Below are 21863 nucleotides of genomic sequence, written 5' to 3'. Positions count from 1 at the left end.
TGAAAATCAAAGTCTAGCCTTACAAAACCTTTAACAAATTTTTAACTTATCACAGCACAAGACAGACGACATTTGTTTGTTTTACTTATTATTATAACACTATATTTTATTTTATGTTATTTAAATAAACAGTATTCAATAACTATGCAAGTAAGCCGAATTCGAAATCGAAACTGACAAACAGCTGTGAGCTGTTATGCTATTATCAAGCGATGCGGTATTGGCGTTTGGGCTTTGGTGTCTATGAAATTATACTGACTTTAATTATATAAAGTTATTACTTGTAAAAATTATGAAAATATTTGGAAAATTATTGATTGATTTACCTAAATAATTATTATAACAAAGCAGTATTATTAAATCAAGACATTATTATTGATTTTGTAATGTTTTATTTTCTCATAATTTTTTGTAAGTGAAATGAAATTTAGTAAATAAGAAAAAACACATAATAATTCATATTGCTATTTAATTATTTATTAGCATTTTTTTTTGTTATTTTTAACATTGCTTCTTATTTCTATTCTAATCTTATAATAATACTATAAGAAATAATCAATTATAGATACATAAAGATATACATATTGTTATAAATAATATACCTAATTTTTGTTCATAAATATATACAATACCGTCAAAATAAAAATATAGATACTATATTAATAAATACCTAAGTAACGTACATATTTCCATTTTTCAAGCCATTTTGTCTACTGTAAAGTTAAAGTAATAATCGAAATTTAATTTAAGCCTTGCAAGATCCAGGAACTCTGTATTGAGTTATCTGAGGAACACCATTGACTTTCGGGTTCTGACCTTGACGGATTTGGTCCCTGTATGCACGGAATTGCTGATCAAGCTTAGTCCGACAAACAACCTGAGCTGCTTGAACATTGTAATCATCGCCAGTGCAGTGTGATTGGCAGGCAGGTAAGGCGGACGTTGTTATACAGATCTCACCATGGTTCTCATAATACTGGACTTGGGGCCTCAAATCACAAGGCTCCTTGTTCTTTAGATAGTTTCTCGCTCTGTAAATTATTTGAGAACCCCACTCCTCGTTTGACGTTAGACGCATGTTTCTCTGCCATTCTTCATCGGAACGTAGAATTGTTGTATATTTTTGTTTCGGCTGATAAGCGATTTTCTTAGCTTGAGCATTTAATTCCTTTTCTTTGGGGTCGCTATCTGCTTCAATCAGGGCATAAGAAGCTGCGTAGTATTCTGGTTGGTCAATTAAGCCATTTGGTGAAAGATAATCGTCACGAGCCTCTCCGTTCATGTATCCACAGATACCTCTGTTGGTGTCGCGGTTACTGTTTGCAAATACTACAAGTCTTGAACCATCGTACATTACCCGGAGATAGTTAACGCTGATTTTCATTATTAAAACACCATTTTCCTCAGTGTAGTACTCCAGGATTGGAATTTCATCAACGTCATCCCAATAAGTAGTTTCCTCTCCCTCGGATATCTTTTTAGCATTTGTCTTCACTTGCACAACGTAATTCTTTTGGCCTGCTGGAGCTGGTTTCACTTCGATTTCTAACTCTTTGCCGCCGCGAGATCTGTTGGAGAGAATAATATAAGGTAAATAAATGAATAATAATGTAGTACGAATGAATTTATTAACGTATTAAGGATACAATACCTGAAAGAGATGTACATTTCCTGCTTGTTTTCGCTGGGCCGCCTTGCCAAAACTACCAATTTCTCGTTTCCTCCTGGCCTATTATCTAGTAGCACTACATGCCATGAGCGAGTCAATGTGTAGTCATAACTACGGTCACTGAAGGTCTTTACTTTGTTACCATCAACGGCGCAGTATGCTGTAAAGTGATTAAGTTGAATTTTTTTTTCTTAGTGATTTATAGTAATTATAGAAATTTTATAGTGGTATTAATATATACTCACGTTGGTATTGATTTTTGCTGTAATGATTATATACACGCTCGTATGACGTAATTGGTTTATAAATGGACAATGCTCCTGGAGCAGCCATAGGAAGAGGTACGTTTCTTAGACGAATTTCACCTTGGCGAGAATTCAAAGCAAAGTTCCAAGTATGCGATAAATATGAAGCGTCTACAGTCACATCAATTTTACCTTCGGGATTAACCTTCTGAGGATTCATTTCTAATTGCCACATACTGTAACGTTCAGCGATTCTGAATACTTGGTTGAAGAAATTTCTAGAGACTGGATTTATGTCTTTATAAGTAAAAGAAAGCTTGAGGCTATTGGGAGCTTGAGCCATTATAATCGCCTCGTGACAACTCTGCTGATAGTTGTTACCATTTTCAATCTCATGTTTACATTCCCTCCCCAAATGATGATTTTGTAGTTCTTCAGTGTATTTCTTCGATCTTTCAGAAGTGCCCTTAATGTGGATGTTTTCTTTTTGATTGTAACGAATGTCCGCTTCAATGTCCATTTTTAGTTCACTATTAAGAGCTTCTAAGAAGTTCATTGGAGATATCGAAGATGGCTTAGTAATGATGCCGAAAACATTAACGTGGCCAGGTCCATATTGGTCTGAATTTCTTCCGGTGAAAACGCCAAATTGTGTCTTAGGGTCAACATCACTGTACCCAATGGCGACTGTTGCGGCATATTCCAATTTCTCCGAAGACTCAAATTGAGCGCTAAGGTCCAATACTCGAGCCTTTGCTGATTTGATTCCTGAGATAACTCGTTTCGCTAACTCTTCTCGTCGCGATGGACTGTTAGGGGCCACATCATTAACATCTAAGGCAACTGGTTCCATCTGAACATTGTTCTTTTGGTTGTAAAAAGCATCTGTAAATTTGTTGATAAAATTGTAAATACTTAACTAAATATTATTTTTTATAATTATTCAAATTGAGCGTTTATAAACAAATATTAACAAAAATTAACGGACAAATTATATAAATGCTTACCATAAACCGCTGTAAAAGTAACCGCTTTACTCTTAGCCTGTTTTCCGAGGTACTTTAAGTTGAAATGAGTTTGAGCGTTATCTTTTTGTTTTAATAAATTATATATGTTAGAGAGATAATAGTTGGAGGTAAAGAAGCTTCCAATGTTTCTATAGTCCTTAGAGTAGGAATACCCTTGAATTTGGAATGGTGATCCGATTTGCTGACCGAATTTGTAATCAATTGCCCATACTTTATTAGGTCTTGTGATTACTTTTGTGGTAGGGTCCTGTGACACGGTTACCGAGCTGTCTTTCTTCTGATTAGCGGTATATGGCCATACACTATAATGAACAATTGTAGTATCTTGTTCTGGTTCCTTGGGCGCCAGCCTCACTTTTAACTCTCCATTCTTAAACTCCAAGTGACTCTTAACAGGAATATTTAATTGGAATTTTGCTATCAAGCCCACACTAGGATATTGATTTGAAAGAGGGTCAAGGAAACCAACAGATCCGTCTTGATTTGCAGCATAAGTAACTACGATGTCTTTGTCCAGGGACATTTCAAATTTGTAATGATCTCCGTCCATGAGGTTGTACTTTCCAGAACTACTTGTTTGAATATGGACTAGGGTTGGTTCTTTGTATTTGAAAATGAAAGGAACACCAGCAGCTACGGGGAACATCACTGATACTTGGTTCATATTTACAACTTTTGTGTAGTGACCGGTAATACCATTAGGCAAGTTTGATAAATATTCGCCAAACCGAACACCAAAGTCTTTAATATCATTTTGTGTGAAAGCGAAAAATCGTTGTTGGTTCATGAAGTCCAAATAGAGTGACGCTTCCAAGTGCTCATCGTCATCATTTTCAATATTTAGAATTTCCGCTATCTTTTGGGCAGAATATTTGTGTGTTTTAGGATCGCGGCTTTGTTGAGTTCTATCATAAAATTCATCTAAGAAAAGATTAGTCGTCTTTTGTCTATTGGAAGTAGAGACATACAACTGTAAAAAATATTTAAATTGTTAATTTCATAATAAAAAGGTATACATATAAAATACAAGGGTCATCATATTAGCGCCTACGTTTGCGAGGTTTGAGTATTTTTTTTACCCGGAATACATAAAATAGAACTTTTAACTTGACATGTGTGTTTAATGAATAATAGTTTTTCTAAAATTAAAACACTTACCGTATTTTCCTCATCCCAGCCTCTTATTCTATCTGTCCACGAATAATAGAAGGTCTTAGGCAGTAACGTAGTTTTGCTACCAATTGTCGAGTGAACATGTTTCTTATCATACTCATTCTCTTTGTTAGGGTATTGCAAGTAGTTATGTTTTGAGTCTTGCATGCCGAAATTTTCATCTGTTACCATATCTTTCACAGCTGCAGCTGTTGTTGCTCTAAAATATACATATTTATTTATGACATATTTAAACTAACGAAACAAGTGAGTTTGTTTATTTTTACTTTCGTGTTATTATTGTTTACAATTATAACTCAAGCTATACTTACAGGTCAGAGAAGTAGGAGTGTTTAAGTTCAGCAGCCGATAGAATCGCAGACTTAAGGGCAGCACGTATATGCTTACTTGGATCTGCTTTTGTCATTTGTGCCATCACTTGCATCATAGCATTTGATGGACGACTCCTGAATATATTTTGGATAGCAGCTACTCTTACTTCATGAGGTTCAGCAGTGTTTCTTAAAATACTGAATAATACAGTCCGCACATGGCTATCTCTTTGTCTAGCCAAAGCTCGTAGGTTTTCAACAATCTGCGTTCTAAGATAAGTTGATACTTTAGTTTTACCTTCAAGATAAGGCGCGTAAACATCCAAGATAGCACGGTGACCGAGATTACCAATAGCTTTAACGTAAACTTGCGATTTATGACTGTCACCTTGTTCAACAGCCAGTTTCAAGGCTGCGCTAAGACGGGGAAGGACTTCATCTACAACAAAACTGTCGTGTTTACGTGCCATACGACCGTACATATGTGAGGGATAGTAACGGTGAGAAGTTTCGTTGTTCACTTGTCCCATGTTAATAAATTTGGTGGCAGCAATTATGGCTGTGCTATTGAGGTAGGTCTGATGGATCACTTCTGGACTCATAGCAAGTTCAAAGAACTGAGTCATTGTTTCTTTGGTTGGGTAACGCAGAGATCTAGCGAGAACAGCAACCACTTCAGCTGCTTCTTCTCCTTCAATTTTTTTATTTTCAATCCAGGTTTTGATTTGTTGGAACGCTGGAGAGGTACCAGCTTGTGTCACTGCGTCTCTGTAGATCATCCACATGTCTAATTTAATATTATCATTGCTAGACTTGGCGATTTCAATGCTGCGACTTGTTTGACTGAGTTGACCGTAGCTCATAGAAGCAATAACGCGAACGAGGATATTGAATTTGGAAAGGAAATCTGATTTTGGCATATTGTTAGGGCTCTGTAATTGTTGTGCAATCTCTTGTACAAGCTTCTGAGCGTTCATTGGGTTTTGCTTCTTATCACCATGAGGCTGAGGATTCATATACATAGCTGCATATGCAGGTTCATTGTTGTTAGGAATATCGTCATTAACGTAGGCAGAAGCGGATTCGCTAGAACTTGAGGAACCTGAGATATCCTTGCGATTTTTAATAATCAATTTATTGATAGATACAACCGGTTTCGGCTTCACTGAGCGACGATAACGGGAGTATTTGTTACTGTTGCTTTGTTGCTCAGACGATTCGTGGGATGACGAAGACGATGAACTATCCTCATTAATTTCTCTTGGTTTTGAGTTCAAAGAGTACAGAAGGTTAGGTATTTCACGATTACCTTCAGATGGCGGCCACTCAGCCTCTGAGTCTTGTTCGTACGAAACTAATTGGAAAGTAACTTTACTGTGTACTTCAGCCTTTTGTTTGCCAAATAGATGAGGGTGCACGTTAACAGTACTGGTAGTCTCGGCCTTATAGATGGGACCATTTTTACCAACAAGTATTCTCGAAACTGTAGCTCGGTTTATAAACTGTTCCTTTCTGGGTCTGTGTGCCGTACCGGTCCACTCAGCACCTTCGGGTACACCAAAGTGATAATCAACTCTATGATGGCAGTGACCATAGCTTTTACTTTTTGTGATTTCAATGGGATCTTCCTCAGAAGTAAATGCTGGGAGTTCACGTCTCCACTCGGGAGGAGCTGGAGATGCGGTGTAGAGAGTCTCGCAATCGCCAGTGACGTCAGTCTCCATTTTCCTGAACAAGCCCTGTTGACTTTCCTTGTCATAAGTGTCATGGGAACTATGAACATTACGATAGGTAGACAGATCTACTTGAAGAGCACCTATAAGACCCTTCAAAATATTCTCTTGAGCAAGGGAAACTGACGATGGTAGACTAAGTGAGAGCACTCTACCACCAGCATAATAGATTTCGAAAGGCTTGTCAAAGTTCGGAACGGGCTGGTATTTGAGATCTTCCGGCATTGGTTCATGGCGGCTTAGCTCTTGATGAACTTGAGCATTTTTCGCATTTTCCAATTTAGCCTGAAGATGTCCAGGGGCCTTTACACGAACAGTAAAGCGGGCTTTAAAGGAGTTTCCAGTACTAGCGCCTTCCGTTTGGTATGCCAGAGTATGTGTTTCGACATCATAACGGTATAGTTTACCAGCTTCCCAGAGCCATTGAGATGTTTCTTCTTCATTGTTTTGTTTGGTGAGGCGGCCTGAAGACACGGCCACTAGAAAAAAAAAACTTTGTGTACAATTCTTGAATATTTTCTCCAAGTGAAATTATTAGCTACAGAATATAATAGTAGTATTTAATAAGAGTAAAACACAATAAAAACCTTGTTATTATTATTTATTTACAAATAAAAAAATGGATTCCTATAATTTCTTTTTAACATTATAAGGCTTCGTATAAAAAAAATATTTTTTCCTTCAATGTGTATGAGACACATTTATATATTAAATACTTATAATTTGCATTAAAATTATTAAAAAATATATAAAAATCTTCTAAGTTAAAATTATTAATTAGTAAATTAAACTTACCAATAACGGCCGCTAGGACCCAGATCTTCATATTGACGAACGAACCAATCCAATCCAAGGTGTTTACTATTGACAGAGAAGATCACTTCTGTCCCCGGAGCATTTTCCAGTACCTTATATATTTCCAATTTGCGCGTGTAAGTTCTGACCCTTGATTGTTAAGAGATAGTTACAATGTAATTCCATGTTGTTGGCTAGCGATAGCAGTATTTATTGATGACAAATTGAATTAGATTTGATCCTTTAGGGTCAACTTTGTCTGAAGACGTATTAATTTTTACTGTTAAATCGTTGAAGTTTACACTGATATAATATAATATCGGAAATGCTTTTGGCAACTATATCGAATAAATAATATTTTGATTTGATTAATTGTCAGTATTTTGTAATATATTTCTTTTTAAATTATTATATAGGTACAGGTTTCAAGTAATCATTTCTATGATGTTTGCCTATGATAATTGTTAATTTAATATATTTAATTAAGTATTCACATTCGTACATTATAATATAAGTACATTTACGATGTACATATATACTTATGTAAAATATATGTGATATAAGTATTACATACATTAGCAGCCTGTAAATTTCCCACTGCTGGGCTAAGGCCTCCTCTCCTTTTGAGGAGAAGGTTTGGAGCTTATTCCACCACACGGCTCCAATGCGAGTTGGTGGAATACACATGTGGCAGAATTTCGTTGAAATTAGACGCATGCAGGTTTCCTCACGATGTTTTCCTTCACCGCCGAGCACGAGATGAATTATAAACACAAATTAAGCACATGAAAATTCAGTGGTGCTTGCCTGGGTTTGAACCCGAAATCATCGGTTAAGACGCACGCTTTCTAATAACGTAGGAAGCGTCTCTGTGGTACAGCCAAACCGTAAAATTTTACGCGGATTAAACTTATATGCCCGGGTGTAATTCTCTCCGGCCCAGGATTGTCGAGTTCCTGGATATGACATCAAGCGTAATTACATACAGCCAGAGTAATTACATGCACTAAGAACATGACATATTTGACGTCGCATCGACCTTATAATAAATTACTTATTTTTATATAATAAATTATTTACTTTATTTCCGATGTATATAATGTTGATCCGTACGAAATTCGTATTCAGCACTAACTACAAAAGATTACAGTTTCTAATTATTTTACAGATTTTTTTTTTAACAAACATATACTCAATACCTGTGTGTAATTATTTGCTGATATTTTACTTCTACGCTGCATTTCGATTTGATTTGATTATATATTGTCAATAATTCATTTTATTTATTAAAGATTATTGCATCAACATTATAACTTTGTGTTAAAACAAATCATTAGCAGTCTGTACAAGTCGTGCTTCTGTAGAAATATAATTAAAATCAAAATAAAATATTAACACGCGAAAACCACTTGATAGTTTTCGTTGAGATAAAGTGAACAAAGATTCTTCCATCTTCATGTGACAAGTATGTCTTGGCGAGGTACAGATAGTAGAAACAAACTAAGTATTACTGTTTGGCAGTAGAATATATGGTGAGCGGGTACCTAGCCAGACGAGCTTGCAGAAAACCATAAAAACAAACTACACAAAATAGCTCTACAAAATTAAATTAAAGAATACTAACATTTTTTATTAGTCTATCAAACGTACTATCAAAATTAATTATATCCAATAAGCTTGAAGAGTTTTTGACTACGTCATCAGTTGTGAAGTCAAAAATGTAAGGCATGTTCACGCGGGGTACCATCAGTAGATTAATAAGATAACTGTTATGTCTCTAGATTTAAATATATAGTTGAAGTATAGTTTAATACACTTTGACAATTTTTCTTTAAGTAAAATAAAGAATACCAAAACTTTTAAATGTTTTATATTGTACTGAAGTTCGTCCGAAATTTTGTGAAGTTTTGGAGCAAAATTTTTCACGGTTCTCCAAAAAGTACCTACTATCAATTATGAATACATATTTGGCAGATTTTTATCTTACACATACAGGTTTCAATAGTATTGTTCTCCTTCTATTCTGAACACAAGATGCTTGTATGTCAAGCATATGAAAATTGGACACACACACCTGGCGTTGTCAGCTATTGATGTCTCTGTAATTAGCATTCAATGCAAGTCGATAGATTAGGTTAGGTTAGTATATGACATTGAAAAAAAAAAACCAAAATCTTATAATAAAAATATTTTATTTAAAAACTGATCAATAAAGTTGACAGCTGCTGTCTTATAGTAACTTAGAATTAGAATAAAAACTTAGTGAGCAAAAGAGGAGATCTTACGTGGAAATGATCTTATAAAATACACTAACAAAGAGATTCTTTGGAAAGCATCCAATATTTGTACATTTATCTGTTTTATGGCGGAACTGCACTTGGCGCAGCGTGTTCGTTTATTAATCGTCCAAACGCAACGATATGCGAACGACATATTTCCATTATATTTGCACAAATAGGACAAATACGTATTTACGTCCTCTTGCATCTTGCACATGAAATAAGATAATTATTTAAGACCGTCTGACACATGACTTTCGTGTTCATTGTTTTGTAAATAAGCAAATATTTTTGCAGATCTGTGCATGTGTGTGTAATATTTGCGAATACTCCAAATATTCGATCCAATTGAGCGACAACACCAGCCAAGTGAAGTACCGCCTTTAATTATAATACACCTTTATATTAATAAAAACAAACATTTTCAGTAAAAAAAATATTTATTAAAAATAATTACGTAGACCTAATCTATATGATAATCTTTATGATCTGATCTAGTCACTTGATAGGCTTATCACTGTCTTGTCCACGCCATTATTTTCGATTGGCAGTTTGAATCCAAAGATGGCGAATTGATAAAAATTATAACCAGTTTTGTCCAGCCTTCGTCACTCATTCCCCTGACACTCATAACTCATCATACAAAAATATCCAAACAGGCTTTTTCAGTTGGAATAATCGATAGGTATGCTCGGGAGCCTCATTCAGTAGCAAATTTGCACGTTTTCAGATAATACAATCTGTTTGAATATTCGTGGTTCTTACATCTACAATAATGTCAATGATTCAGCATCCAATTGAAACCTAAATGAAAGAGAAGTATCAACCATGAAGACATCCGAAATCATTACATAATTTTTTGTACGTTCTGTCTCGAATGCAAACATCAACCCTAAAATTGCAGACCCTTAAAGGCTTAGGTTTACTCAACAATTCAATTTTGTAAATCGACCACTGCCTTCATGGAATTCTACTATAACAGGCAATGTAGAAATTAAACCTAATTAAGTAATACGTTGTTATTTGAAGCAAGAGCTGATTAAACTTATATTAATAACTTAATTACCTACTTATATCGATAGTTTGTTTACTTATCTATTTGAGCAAAAATAGGTGTTACTGGAAGAACGTCTATAATTTATTATATCTATTAATACAAATTATTAAACCACATGTCTTTTATATGTGTTAAACACGAAAAATATTTATGTAAAATAGTATAAAAATATATAGTCTAAATCCAGATGCAAAATAAAATAACTTTAAAAACAATTAATTCATCATTAAGTTTGTCGTAAATAAAAGGTTGGCATGGACTAATGGAATTAACATATGGATTTAAACGCTATACAAGCTAGCCCATTCCAAATCGTTCAGCCATTTTTACGTGATTGAGCAAAAGCGTTTGGCTAGTAAATACGGAAGTAAATTACAATTGGTAGGCTTGGCAGAGACTTTGTCCAGCTCTGGAAAATTACCGTCAATTTATTATTTCAGAACTCAATTGTTTTATAATGTTATTCTTTGCAACTGGTGTTCAAATCTTAACCTAATATTATTCGATCTCGTAACCTGAACAGCAAAGATGTGTTAGACACAACCTTGCTTTTAACTACTTATAAAAATTACGCTATTTGAGCTTTCAGTTTCAAACCAGTCTTTAATTGAGCTTGGTTTTATAATTTTACACAATATCAAATATATTTTTTTACAATTATTATCTAAGATTTTACAATTATTTGAAAGGAAATTTCTTTGGTCATCATTTTTTCACGCCTACTTAGAAAACGAATTACATTTTTGAAACATTTGTATTATTACAATGCTCTTCACCAAAAATGTATCCAAAATATTTTACGTAACATTAAAAAAGTCTACAACTTTTGTAATCTTGGCACAGTTAGCTTATCTCTAATACATCTCAATGTTGTCAACTTAGCTGGCGAACTTGGTACTAGCTGTTCCTCCGTCCGTCTGATGGTTCTGGGCGGCGGTGCGCATGTGCGGGGAACTTGAGTGATGTGAGGGTGTGATTTTACGTGCTTCCTCAATGATGAAGGGTCGGTGTAGCGCTTACCACAACCGGCCGCGCCACAAGCGTAGGGTCTCTGAGATAGAGAAAAAGATTTTTATAATTCCTGTAATTTTGTTTTTCATTGCGAAAAGAAGAAGTCCAAATTCGCATCACATTATGACTGTTTGTTAATACGGTTATCATAAAATCAATATCAGTCTAATATAAGTTACGTACTTTACAGAATGAGAAAAAGTTTGGTGAGGTTTATATATTTCCTTGAAGAGATAAAGAAAAAGTTGGTGTATACCTTAATCTAACCTTCTACTGAATAAATATATTGGACGCTCTAAAAGAACACGGGTATTACACAAAATCAACGTTATATGGATCCTAACTAACTAGACGAAATCACGAGCCAAACCGATATTTAAATATAAGAAATATTTTATATAAGAATTATATTTTAACTAAAATAGGCAGGGAATAGGCACAACATTAAACATGTTCCCAATTTTAATGGAAATACTACTACTGTTCTGATTTCGCATCAAAAGCGATTTATCAATTTCTATTTCGAAATTTACTGATAAGGTGGAGACCAATTAAAAGTAATTTTGTAGATACGTGCACCTGGTTCTTTTGTATCGAATTTTGAATATCTTATGACCTTCTGTGTCTATGATCGTAATAACATCGTTTACAATAAGCATCTTTGATATATTCATGAGTTAAATACTCAGACTTTTACGTACATCACGATGCTTTGCTATGTTCATTCTCTTAAATATATATAAATAGCTGATGTAATAATATTCTCAACATAGTGGCGCTGTATTGCTAATAAGCTTAGATAACGCCCAATAACATAGTGGTTAGTGTTATCTAAACTAATGAGCAATTCTGGGTCGCATGCTTTCATTCATTGAATTTTTTTATTGATTACAGGCGTACGCATTATAAATATTGGTGGGTATTGCTGACTAATTTCGGTCTCGATGGTCTCTCTGTCTAGCTAACTATAGGACTTTATAATGCACAAATGTGTGCACAAACACATATACACTCTCTGTTTTATCACGTCACGTCACGTCAGAAAGTCATGTCCAAGGCTTAACTAGCTTTCACGGAACTGTGGGTTTATTAATTTAATTTTCGACGGAAAATCCAACAACTTTCATATGTTCAAACCAGGGTTAGAACCAGGATCTGCGGCCTTGTATCTATTATATATATTACTCGAGGCTGATGGTAAATATTTGATGTAATCTAAGGTAGAACATCCTTGTCTGTATAATATATTTTCACTTATGCCTTGAAGATGCTCGTAATGCTTAGGAAATACAGACACCAATAGAATGCACATACATACATCGTATATATATGAGTTTTTCTATAAAAACCCTAATGTATAACACTTCAGTTTTTAGGAATAAAATAAATCAATATTACAAAAAAAACTTACAGCGTTAAAATGTGTTCGTTGATGCTTTGCCCTATCTGATGAGTTGGAGAAGGCTTTTCTACAGTGCGGCGCGGGACAGGCGTAGGGACGCTCCCCAGTGTGAGAGCGAACATGGATCTTCAGGTTCTCCAAACGGGAGAACGCCTTGCCACAGCCAGGGTGCTAGAATAATTTGAAGAAGGTTAATTTTGGTCACAATTTTTACGGTCCTTATGTATTCTGGGATGTTAGAAACTCTTCAAATATTTGATCAAAATTGCTTGATCAAATATATATATATACTAGCTGTTAATGTAAGACCTCTTTAAGTTTCGTGCTTCTAACTTTAAAATAACGGACTTCCATACAAACGTTCAACCCCTATTTCACTCCTTTAGGGGTAGAATTTCCAAAGTTCCGTCCTTAGTGGGTGTCATGATATGTTAATTTACGCTGTACACTTAACAGCGTAAAATATAAGTTTTATGCGTCTAGTTCTAAAAATGACAATACTTTCAACAACTTACAACCCCTTTTCAACCCTTTACAGCATTTTTTCCAATTACAAAGTAGTCCTATGTCTATGTTTCTCAGTTTCTAGACTATTTGTGTACCAAATTTCATTTAAATCGGTCCAGTAGTTTGGGCGTGAAAGCGAGACAGACAGACTTACAGAGCTACTTTTGCATTTATAATATTAGTATGGATGATGAAGAATTGAATGAAACCATTAAAATTCCAAGATTTTAGAACCAGCAAAGAACAGCAAGCTGTATTCATTTTGGTACAGCCACCTATCGTTAATTGGAGCTCACCCCTTATATTAAGAAATTTCTATCGTACTAGAAAAATATACGTCTCAGATACGACTCGGTAAATTTTAGTAAATTAATAAGGATAACCAGTTTTAGTAAGAGGTGATGAAAATCGTAAATGATAAATAAAAGAGAGAACTATATATCAGACTAAATTTGTTTTGTTATTATGATTTAAGACTTCGGAAATTATGAAATAAAAAATCAAATCATCATCATCCTCCTTCCCTTATCCCAATTTACTCGGGGTCGGCGAAGCATGTCTTCTTCTTCCATACTTCCCTATCTGACGTCATCTCACAAGTAACATTCTTTCCAGCCACAACATCTTTCACACAATCCATCCATCTATTTATTTCAAATAAAAAATCAAATGAAATGAGTAATTCAACTAACATGACATCTATTCGGCTTGTGTCCGGAGTGCACGCGCATGTGTATGAGTAACTTGTAGCGCGCGTTGAAGGGACGTCTTGCGCGGGCGCAGTCTCGCCACAGGCAGCTGAATTCGTCACCTGAAAATTGTTTTTTATTACAAATTGTATACCAGGCAACGTAAGACAAGAACATGATTATTTAATGATAGCAACAAATACAAAAGTTTTTTTTGGGTATACGATTATGATACAACAACAAACACATACAATTATTCGCATAATATAAAATACTTCTCGTATTTAATTTATATGATAAAAATAAAAAATAAGCATCACCCACCCACCCCAAAAAAAGAATACTAACATGGCTTAAAAAAACCTTAGTGGTTTTTTTTTATCGTATTCGCAGTCCCTACTCCTAGTACAAACTTTAAGCTTCAGCTTCGATCACTCCAAAACCTTTTAAGGAACTATTAAATACCAATATTAGTGATTCCTTAAAATGGATCATTGCTACTATTTTTTTTATTTTTTGTTAATAATATTTTGTATTCCATCTCTTATAGCTTTTAAATAATCATGTTACAGGATTAAGATGTTGAGGATAAAGAATATATCGAGAAGAAACAGAAGTAAAAGGAATAGTTATTCTCTTTTTCAAATGAAATCCAATTCAGTTAAATTTTTATAAGTTTGTTACTCAGACTTCAATGGAATTTCAGTATAATTTAATCACTGTACATTAAAAAAATAATTCCATATAAAAATACTATTCTTAGTAAGGTTGTGTCATCTTTAAATGTGCAATATGATTGTGTTGAATGATTCATGACACTGATGTAGTTGTGGTGATTTAAGAGATCCTATTTTTGTAATCTTCCCAAGGTCTAGACTATATCGTCATTGGAACGGAAGAAATGCTGAAGCACCAAAATAGTACTTTTTGGAAATTTAGATAAACGTTTTTTTTCCAATGCGATTTAACGAAATAGTATTCATAATTATTTTATTATTATTTATTAAATTTATAAGCTTTTTTTTCTGAAAATAATATTTTCTTTCTTTATCCAAAACCACCATTACGCAAGATATACAAGATATTTCTTAATAAGACTATCACCATAATGATCACTATTAAGATTATTTTTTTTCTAATTTTGTTATTTTCACAAGCTTCTATTACAACAATACTAAAACAAGCAATTTATTTTTATCACATATTATTTGTGGTTTATATAATGTATAACAATCTATTTTTTAGGGCTTGGAAACCTTCGTAGATGAACGCGGTACTCCCCAAAATTTCATCTCAATCAAATGATTAATATACCAACGAAAAGAAGATAATTATTTATTAGAAGAAGAAAAAGGAGAATAAAAAAGACGATCGGCTTAATTAAATATGGTTTCAAGAACTTGATATATGTTTAGTCTAATGTTTACAAGAGAATGTAAACATTTCAAACTTACCTTTGTAAGTGTTAACGTGGGCTCTTTCAATGTGTTCCACGAGCGTGTTTTGATTCGGATATCTTTCAAAACAGTGCTCCCATAAACATACCCTTTCACCTAAAACATAAACAATGATAAATTGATTTATTCTTTACTTAATGCATCGGCGACTTTCAAAGGGAACAGAATATTATTTTTTAAATTACAATTTTCAGCAGATGCAAGGACTTCGTTTATATAATTAAAAATAGTTACTGATTGATGTATCACAGTGTGTTTTACTTATATTATAAAAGCGATATATCTGTTCGATAGTCAATCACACTTGAATAGTTGGACGGATTTGTAGCTAACGAAGCGGACGGGTCTAATTTATTGTTACCAATTATTTTAATTTCGAAACAAATCGTTATATATGATTCGTAATCAATAGAAATTAATTTTGTGATAATATTATACAAGCACTTGAATTATTATTTAACAACATTAAATTAAGTATAAATTTACTATTAGCTCGGAATCTAGATTCTACAGAAAAATACTTTGTAATTAACGGAAAAGAAACTCAATCATACCTACTTCCACAAATTAAATGACTTATTTGTGTTAATTAATAAAAGCAAAGAAATATAAATTAATATGAAAAAAAGGTAAATTTTTTACCATTATTACAAAACACTATGATGGACCAAAAAATTATAACATGTATTATAAATATATAAAACTATAAAAATTAAGCGGTAACTTGAACTTCAAATTTTATTCTTAATGCGTCAAAGAAGCTGCTTAACGATTCATTACTCACCTTGTACTTTTTCCTTCTCTGATCTTCTCTCATTTTCACTGACTCCCTTATCGAAATTGGTTGCTTCATCTCTTTCGAATGTCAAACCGAAATCGTCTAGATTAATAAAAAGTTCGTCCTCATCAAAATTCTCAGAGTTTTCATCATAGTACCCTGCACTTTGTACATCACTCTCTATGGAATCACATATAGAAATTTTCCTCGTATTTCTATCAAAGTTGAATTCCGTACAACTTGTTGGTGTATCAGGTAAGATGTACTTCTTTTCGCTATCCAAATTATACAGTATGTTATTTGGATAACTGTAATGTTCAAGACTGCTTACAGCTTGTGTATTATTAATTGCGGTTTGTTTCGTGTTCTCGTCATAAACGTTCTGTTGTAAATTGTATTCATCAGCATTGTCTGAATTATTATAGCAATAACGTTTCGCAAATGCAGTCTCTATTGATGGCAATAAATTTTCATTACTTGTCTTTAAATAATCATCATTAAATGCATCTGGCGTTAACCGACACGATTCCCCATCCTCTCTACAAAGTTCGTCAATCAATGATTCATCATCAATGTAATCGTTATTCGGTTCATAATTAGAATTAACTTTTTTATTGTCGTCAACTGAATCTGATTTAAAACTGCCATCGTCAAATTCTATACTATCCAAATCTAATAAAACCTCTTTGATGTTTTGATCAGTTATATTATTCTCTATAACTTCGTCTACTATTTCGAAGTCAGTTTTATTATTATCTGTGTTACTCCAATTATTCAATACTTTGAAATCGAAACTTTCCTCGACTCCGTATTTAAAGCTATCATTTTTTTGTTTTGTCTTACCGTTTTCTAGTTCTAAGTTAAACTGAGACATGTAGTACGCGTGTAGGTCTGTGACGTTATCATTTCTTTCTTGAAAGAGTTCATCGTCGTCATAGCAAGGTATGAGATCATAATCAGCCATGGTTTTAAGTTCATTCGCCTAATAAAGTTCAGTAATCCCACTATCGAGGTGGATGTAATTGACATGTGGCGTGTACTCGGTTCGCCGCATATGGTTTGCTATTATTATAAAAATAAACTTTCTCCGAGCAACATCTCGCGTGGCCCGCGCATCTGCGAATTATAAAATTAATTACTATTGTTATTACGAATTTCGCAACACGTGTTCTTCTTGGCCACCTTATATTGAAACTGAGGAAGCGTTTTTTTTCAGTGTCGGTAGTTTTATTATAAGTACGTTGCTTAGTTTTTGTAGTATATACTTTTATGTTGTAAATTAATTTTCTTATCTATGTACATAACAATTTTGAAAGAAAAATGTTTTCAATGTATTTAATTATATATTCACATAAAATAAGGATATAACGAATTACTAAAAGTAAATTTAAGCAAAAAGAAAAAGTAAATAAAAAGAAAAACCAAGTGAAATAGAAAATGTTTTTTTTTTCGTCTTGGTTTCATTCAAATGAATTTGGTCATAATAATAGTTAACCAAACATACAATTTGAAACTAATATTGGTTTTTTAAATATTTATTAAAGGATAAATATAGAAAATTGGTTGATTAAAATAAAATAGAAAGTTCTAAAAACAAATTATAGACACGAAAATAAATATAATTAAACTTACCACAAATAGAAAAACACTTAAAATTTTCCAATTCAAAAATCACAAAATGGCGCGCTGTCAAAATGACACTTGTCCTAATATTATCTGTGCACTCACGAAGGGTTACACGACCGCACTGATTGGGCTATTCATTGGGAATAACACGGGAGCTGCCTGGATAGCGAAAAAACTTCACTGAAACTACACATGTGTTTACAACAACCACCATAAAATATCGATTCGATCACCATAGAAACTTTCTTTATGTCATTGGAATACGGATTAAAATTGTACAGCAATGTTGGTAACTAGCCGCAAAACATGCTTGAACATATTTACTGTCTTTTGGCGCCATAATATACTATTCGGGTTCAGTTATTCATTTTTCATTTAATTGGCTTTTAATATTTTTTTGCCTATTTCACGCATGACACACGTAAAGTTTTTTTAGTCACTTGTTACTTATACGAAGTAGTTTATTATGTCCGAGCTAATACAATTATTAATCCCATTATTGGAATCGGTTAGTTTAATTTTGATTTGATTTTGTAAAAGGTAAGGTAAACTCATTCTACCACTTAAAAACACTACTTAGTATTGTTGTAAGCCACAAGGGTGGTAATATCTTAGTTAAGCTTGGACCCGGTAGGGGGCGCCGCAATCGGGAAGTAAATAAAATTCCATACGAAGTCGGGACGGGCGTACACTTATATAAATTTGGATATTGGTATTCTGTATGAGATTAATAGACTTCTACTAAGATACTACGACACGTTAAAAAGGTCATTTTTTCGGAAGTCCATAGTAAATATCATAGATTATTCGAGCTCTCGACCAATGATATAGAGACAATTCGGTATCAAATATTGTTTATTTGTCTTTTATCCTCTTGTGGTTAGACTATAGAAGTACGTACTTTTTCATGTAGAGAGATTTTCCCCACAAGTGGCGCGAGACACTTGAACTAAAAATTGTGTACATTGTAATATCTTTTAAAGTAATGTTATATAACATATTTGCTATATTATGTTAAACTACAATTGAATAAATATTTCGATTGTTCCTTCTACCAAAAAGGAACTGGTATTCTCTTTGTTAATTCTTGATTAATAATAAAGGTATATATATTTATAAATCCTTCATGAATACTTACCCTATCGTCGTATCACGGTCTTACTGCTAAATATACAATAATTATTCATAAAAAAAATGTTTCTCTGTTTCGGTTTTATCAGTCAATTGGACGTACGAAGACGACATTGCTTTGTTCGTTTAAAGTTTAGTTTAAGGCGTTAATATAAACATTTCATATTTCTAAGCATCACTAATGCATTCCAATCTGGATACATACCGCTCGCTTAATTTATAGCTGTTGTTTATATATTTTAACTTATCTACGCAGTTAAGTCTGTAATAGATTAACAGTGAACTGGTCGCGTAAAGATGCCATAGTCACTTCGTTCGATTGATTCGGTTCGATTTTGGAATTAAGCCGTACCCATTTGTATGTCAACGTTAACGACAATGGATTTTATTTTTTGAAAATCTAGGTTGTGATTTCAAACGCTTGCCTAAATAAGAGAGGGAATATGTTTTTGATGAAAAACAAAATGTTTATGTCCGTAATATTGATGTGTAATAAGAACTGCTTAAATTTGTAGCAAGATATTAATATACACATACCTCCTTGTTGAATTTAAATTCAATGAACCATATTTATGGAGGCATTGAGCTTATTCATAATTAAGTTAAAAAAAAAACAAAAATATTTATATAAAAAAAAAAATTCATACGAGTTAGTATTCTAAGTTCAAAATTCGTCTGAAATTCGCGCCTTCAGTAAAACGGTCAATTTATATCGGACGCATGTCTAATCAAACCAAAAGAAGACAAAACTCAAATTAACAACATTTCATATTGTTTTTTTTTTTCAAATTGTGTATTGCTGTTGGCCCTAATGGCCTCTACAGCGTCACCGGGCGGGGTAGGCGAGATAAACTACTCAACTTTTGACGTTGAGAACGCACTGAAGGGCTCAGAATACGCGCGTCCTAACGGTGCCTCCTGTGAGGCCGGACCTCGGCTTAGGACGCCGTCGTCGACGGGAGAGAGGAATGACGTGTGCATCCATCATCGTACGCCGAGGCGTCGACGAGTCGGTAAGAATAAGGGACCTCCACCCCGCCGGCGGGGTCGGTGTGTGTTGTCTGTTTGCCTGTTGAGTTGTCGGCAGTAAGTCTGTCGACGGGGTCATAAAGGACGTGCATAGGAGACCTACAGATCGGATAGGACATTTAATATCGAATTGACGCGACAACATTGGTCGAGAGCTTGCATTATCTATGATATTCATTACGGATTTTCGAACAAATTGTGTTTTGATCGACGAAGCTGTTGTCGGAAATTTGGGAGGAAAATTGAATTGGATATAAGTATTTAAGTGGAGCAGTGTTGTATTATAAATAAAGACATATTAATCAAGATCTGTCAGTAGGGAACAATATTAGCAAATTGCATGGAATACGTAAATCTAAGGTTTCTTTATATTAATTCGTTCTTCGATTGGAATAGGCTATATTATATCGCTGTAATATAATGTTACATATCCTATGCTATTTGTTTATTATATTTTAATTCGGGACTTTAGCGTCCTTACCTTTTTAAAATTATTTTCATTTTTAAGTGCATTCAAATTTTTTTTATACAGCCGTTTTTATTGATAAAAAAAATATTTTCATATAATCCCCCAGGGACTATATGAAAATTGTAAGAAATACTAACCTATTATAGAAATTATAAAGTTTTGATACACCATTTTTAAATAAATTAAATGTTTGATTTATAGCTGAATTTGTTTTTATATATTTTTAATTATTCATAATTTGGAAGATATTTTTCAACAACGCGAAGATACTTTATTTAATGTAGGAAAGCTGAGGAAACCCACACACTATTAACACATACAGTGTTAGTAGTGTGTGCGTTTTCCCGCCCATTGTGGTTGCCCATTGGCGGGAAATATAGAAACTTCAATTGTTTGTACCCGAAATTACACTAGATCACTAAAATACAAATCATTACTGTTTAGTGGTAGTTATAATTAAGTTAGTGATAGTCAGTCAACAAGTAAAACCGAAACTAACAAAATGTAATAAAATTACCATCCCCTAACAATTTCGTCCTTTCAGATTTATTACGAATCCTCACAAAAGCATAACGAGTTTTTGTAGAATAAATCTTTACGACGTCCTTAAAATAATTACCTACCTAAGAAGTATCCACTAAATACTAAAACACGTGTCTAAGAAAAAAAGGATTGTCTATTAATTTTTTTTTTTTTTTTACTTACATATCTGTTGACTTCGTTACGTCTTCATCCCGATGTCAGTTTTTTTTAAAGAAGTTTTTATATGAATATTTTAATTTTTGTTTCTTTTTTCAACACAATATGCATACGCCTTTTTGGTTTAGTTGTTTTACAAAATCGCAGATGATGGCTAACAATTAGACTGATAAAAACAGGAGCCGAGATATCTCAATGTTTAAAACACGTCAATATTAACTGAAGGTTCAAATTCGGGCAGGCAACGCTGAATTTTCACGTACTTAATTTATAATTTATCTCATAGTTAATGGGGCAGGAACATGCTGTGTATCGGCTGCATACTGTTACCCACCAACTCGAATTAAATTAGTGTGGTGCAAAAATAAAGTGTCAACCCAAGAGTTGGAATTTATTTATTATATATATATTTATTTATTACACGAGTGTAATGTGTCGAACATCAGTACGAATTACTCAGCAAACGTTTTCCAGTATGTAACGTAGACTTAGACGTAATTAGGTATCTCTAGGTGACCTAGGGTCAAAGTTAAGCGTCAATACATTGTTGCTATCGCGAGGTTATTATCCTAATAATGGGTAAACATATGCAACACGTGTAATCAATGATCTTAGCTTAGCCCAGGGGTCCAGTGGTTTAAGTGAATCTTAATTCAATATTGCGGTTTCAAATCCGAGCAATTCATATGCGTTAGTTTATTAGTGGTGTTCGGTGAAGGTGCATCGCGGAAGCTCCTAAGAAATGAGAAGCTGAATGATGGCTTTAGCCCAGCAG

General features: G+C 33.6%; 2 protein-coding genes across 2 annotated transcripts; both read right to left on the bottom strand.

Annotated features, from left to right (window-relative positions):
- Positions 1–452: 452 nt before the first annotated feature.
- LOC113398393 (vitellogenin-like) lies at positions 453–7078 on the bottom strand. The gene is made up of 7 exons (XM_026637120.2): positions 6955–7078; positions 4427–6638; positions 4101–4314; positions 2922–3912; positions 1915–2799; positions 1652–1829; positions 453–1568 (listed from the first exon to the last, which is right to left on the bottom strand). Exons 1-7 carry the CDS (start codon positions 6983–6985, stop codon positions 746–748), a joined length of 5334 nt encoding a protein of 1777 aa, XP_026492905.2. The 5' UTR covers positions 6986–7078; the 3' UTR covers positions 453–745.
- A 4013-nt stretch (positions 7079–11091) lies between these two features.
- Positions 11092–17887, bottom strand: LOC113398399 (zinc finger protein GLI1-like). Its single transcript, XM_026637134.2, has 6 exons — positions 17767–17887; positions 16141–17250; positions 15354–15452; positions 13903–14021; positions 12713–12874; positions 11092–11341 (listed from the first exon to the last, which is right to left on the bottom strand). Exons 2-6 carry the CDS (start codon positions 17096–17098, stop codon positions 11108–11110), a joined length of 1572 nt encoding a protein of 523 aa, XP_026492919.2. The 5' UTR covers positions 17099–17250; positions 17767–17887; the 3' UTR covers positions 11092–11107.
- Between the last annotated feature and the right edge of the window lie 3976 nt (positions 17888–21863).

The sequence above is a fragment of the Vanessa tameamea genome, chromosome 26 (genome assembly GCF_037043105.1).
Source record: "Vanessa tameamea isolate UH-Manoa-2023 chromosome 26, ilVanTame1 primary haplotype, whole genome shotgun sequence".
NCBI lineage: Eukaryota > Metazoa > Arthropoda > Insecta > Lepidoptera > Nymphalidae > Vanessa > Vanessa tameamea.
This window is presented reverse-complemented; position numbering and strand designations above follow the sequence as displayed.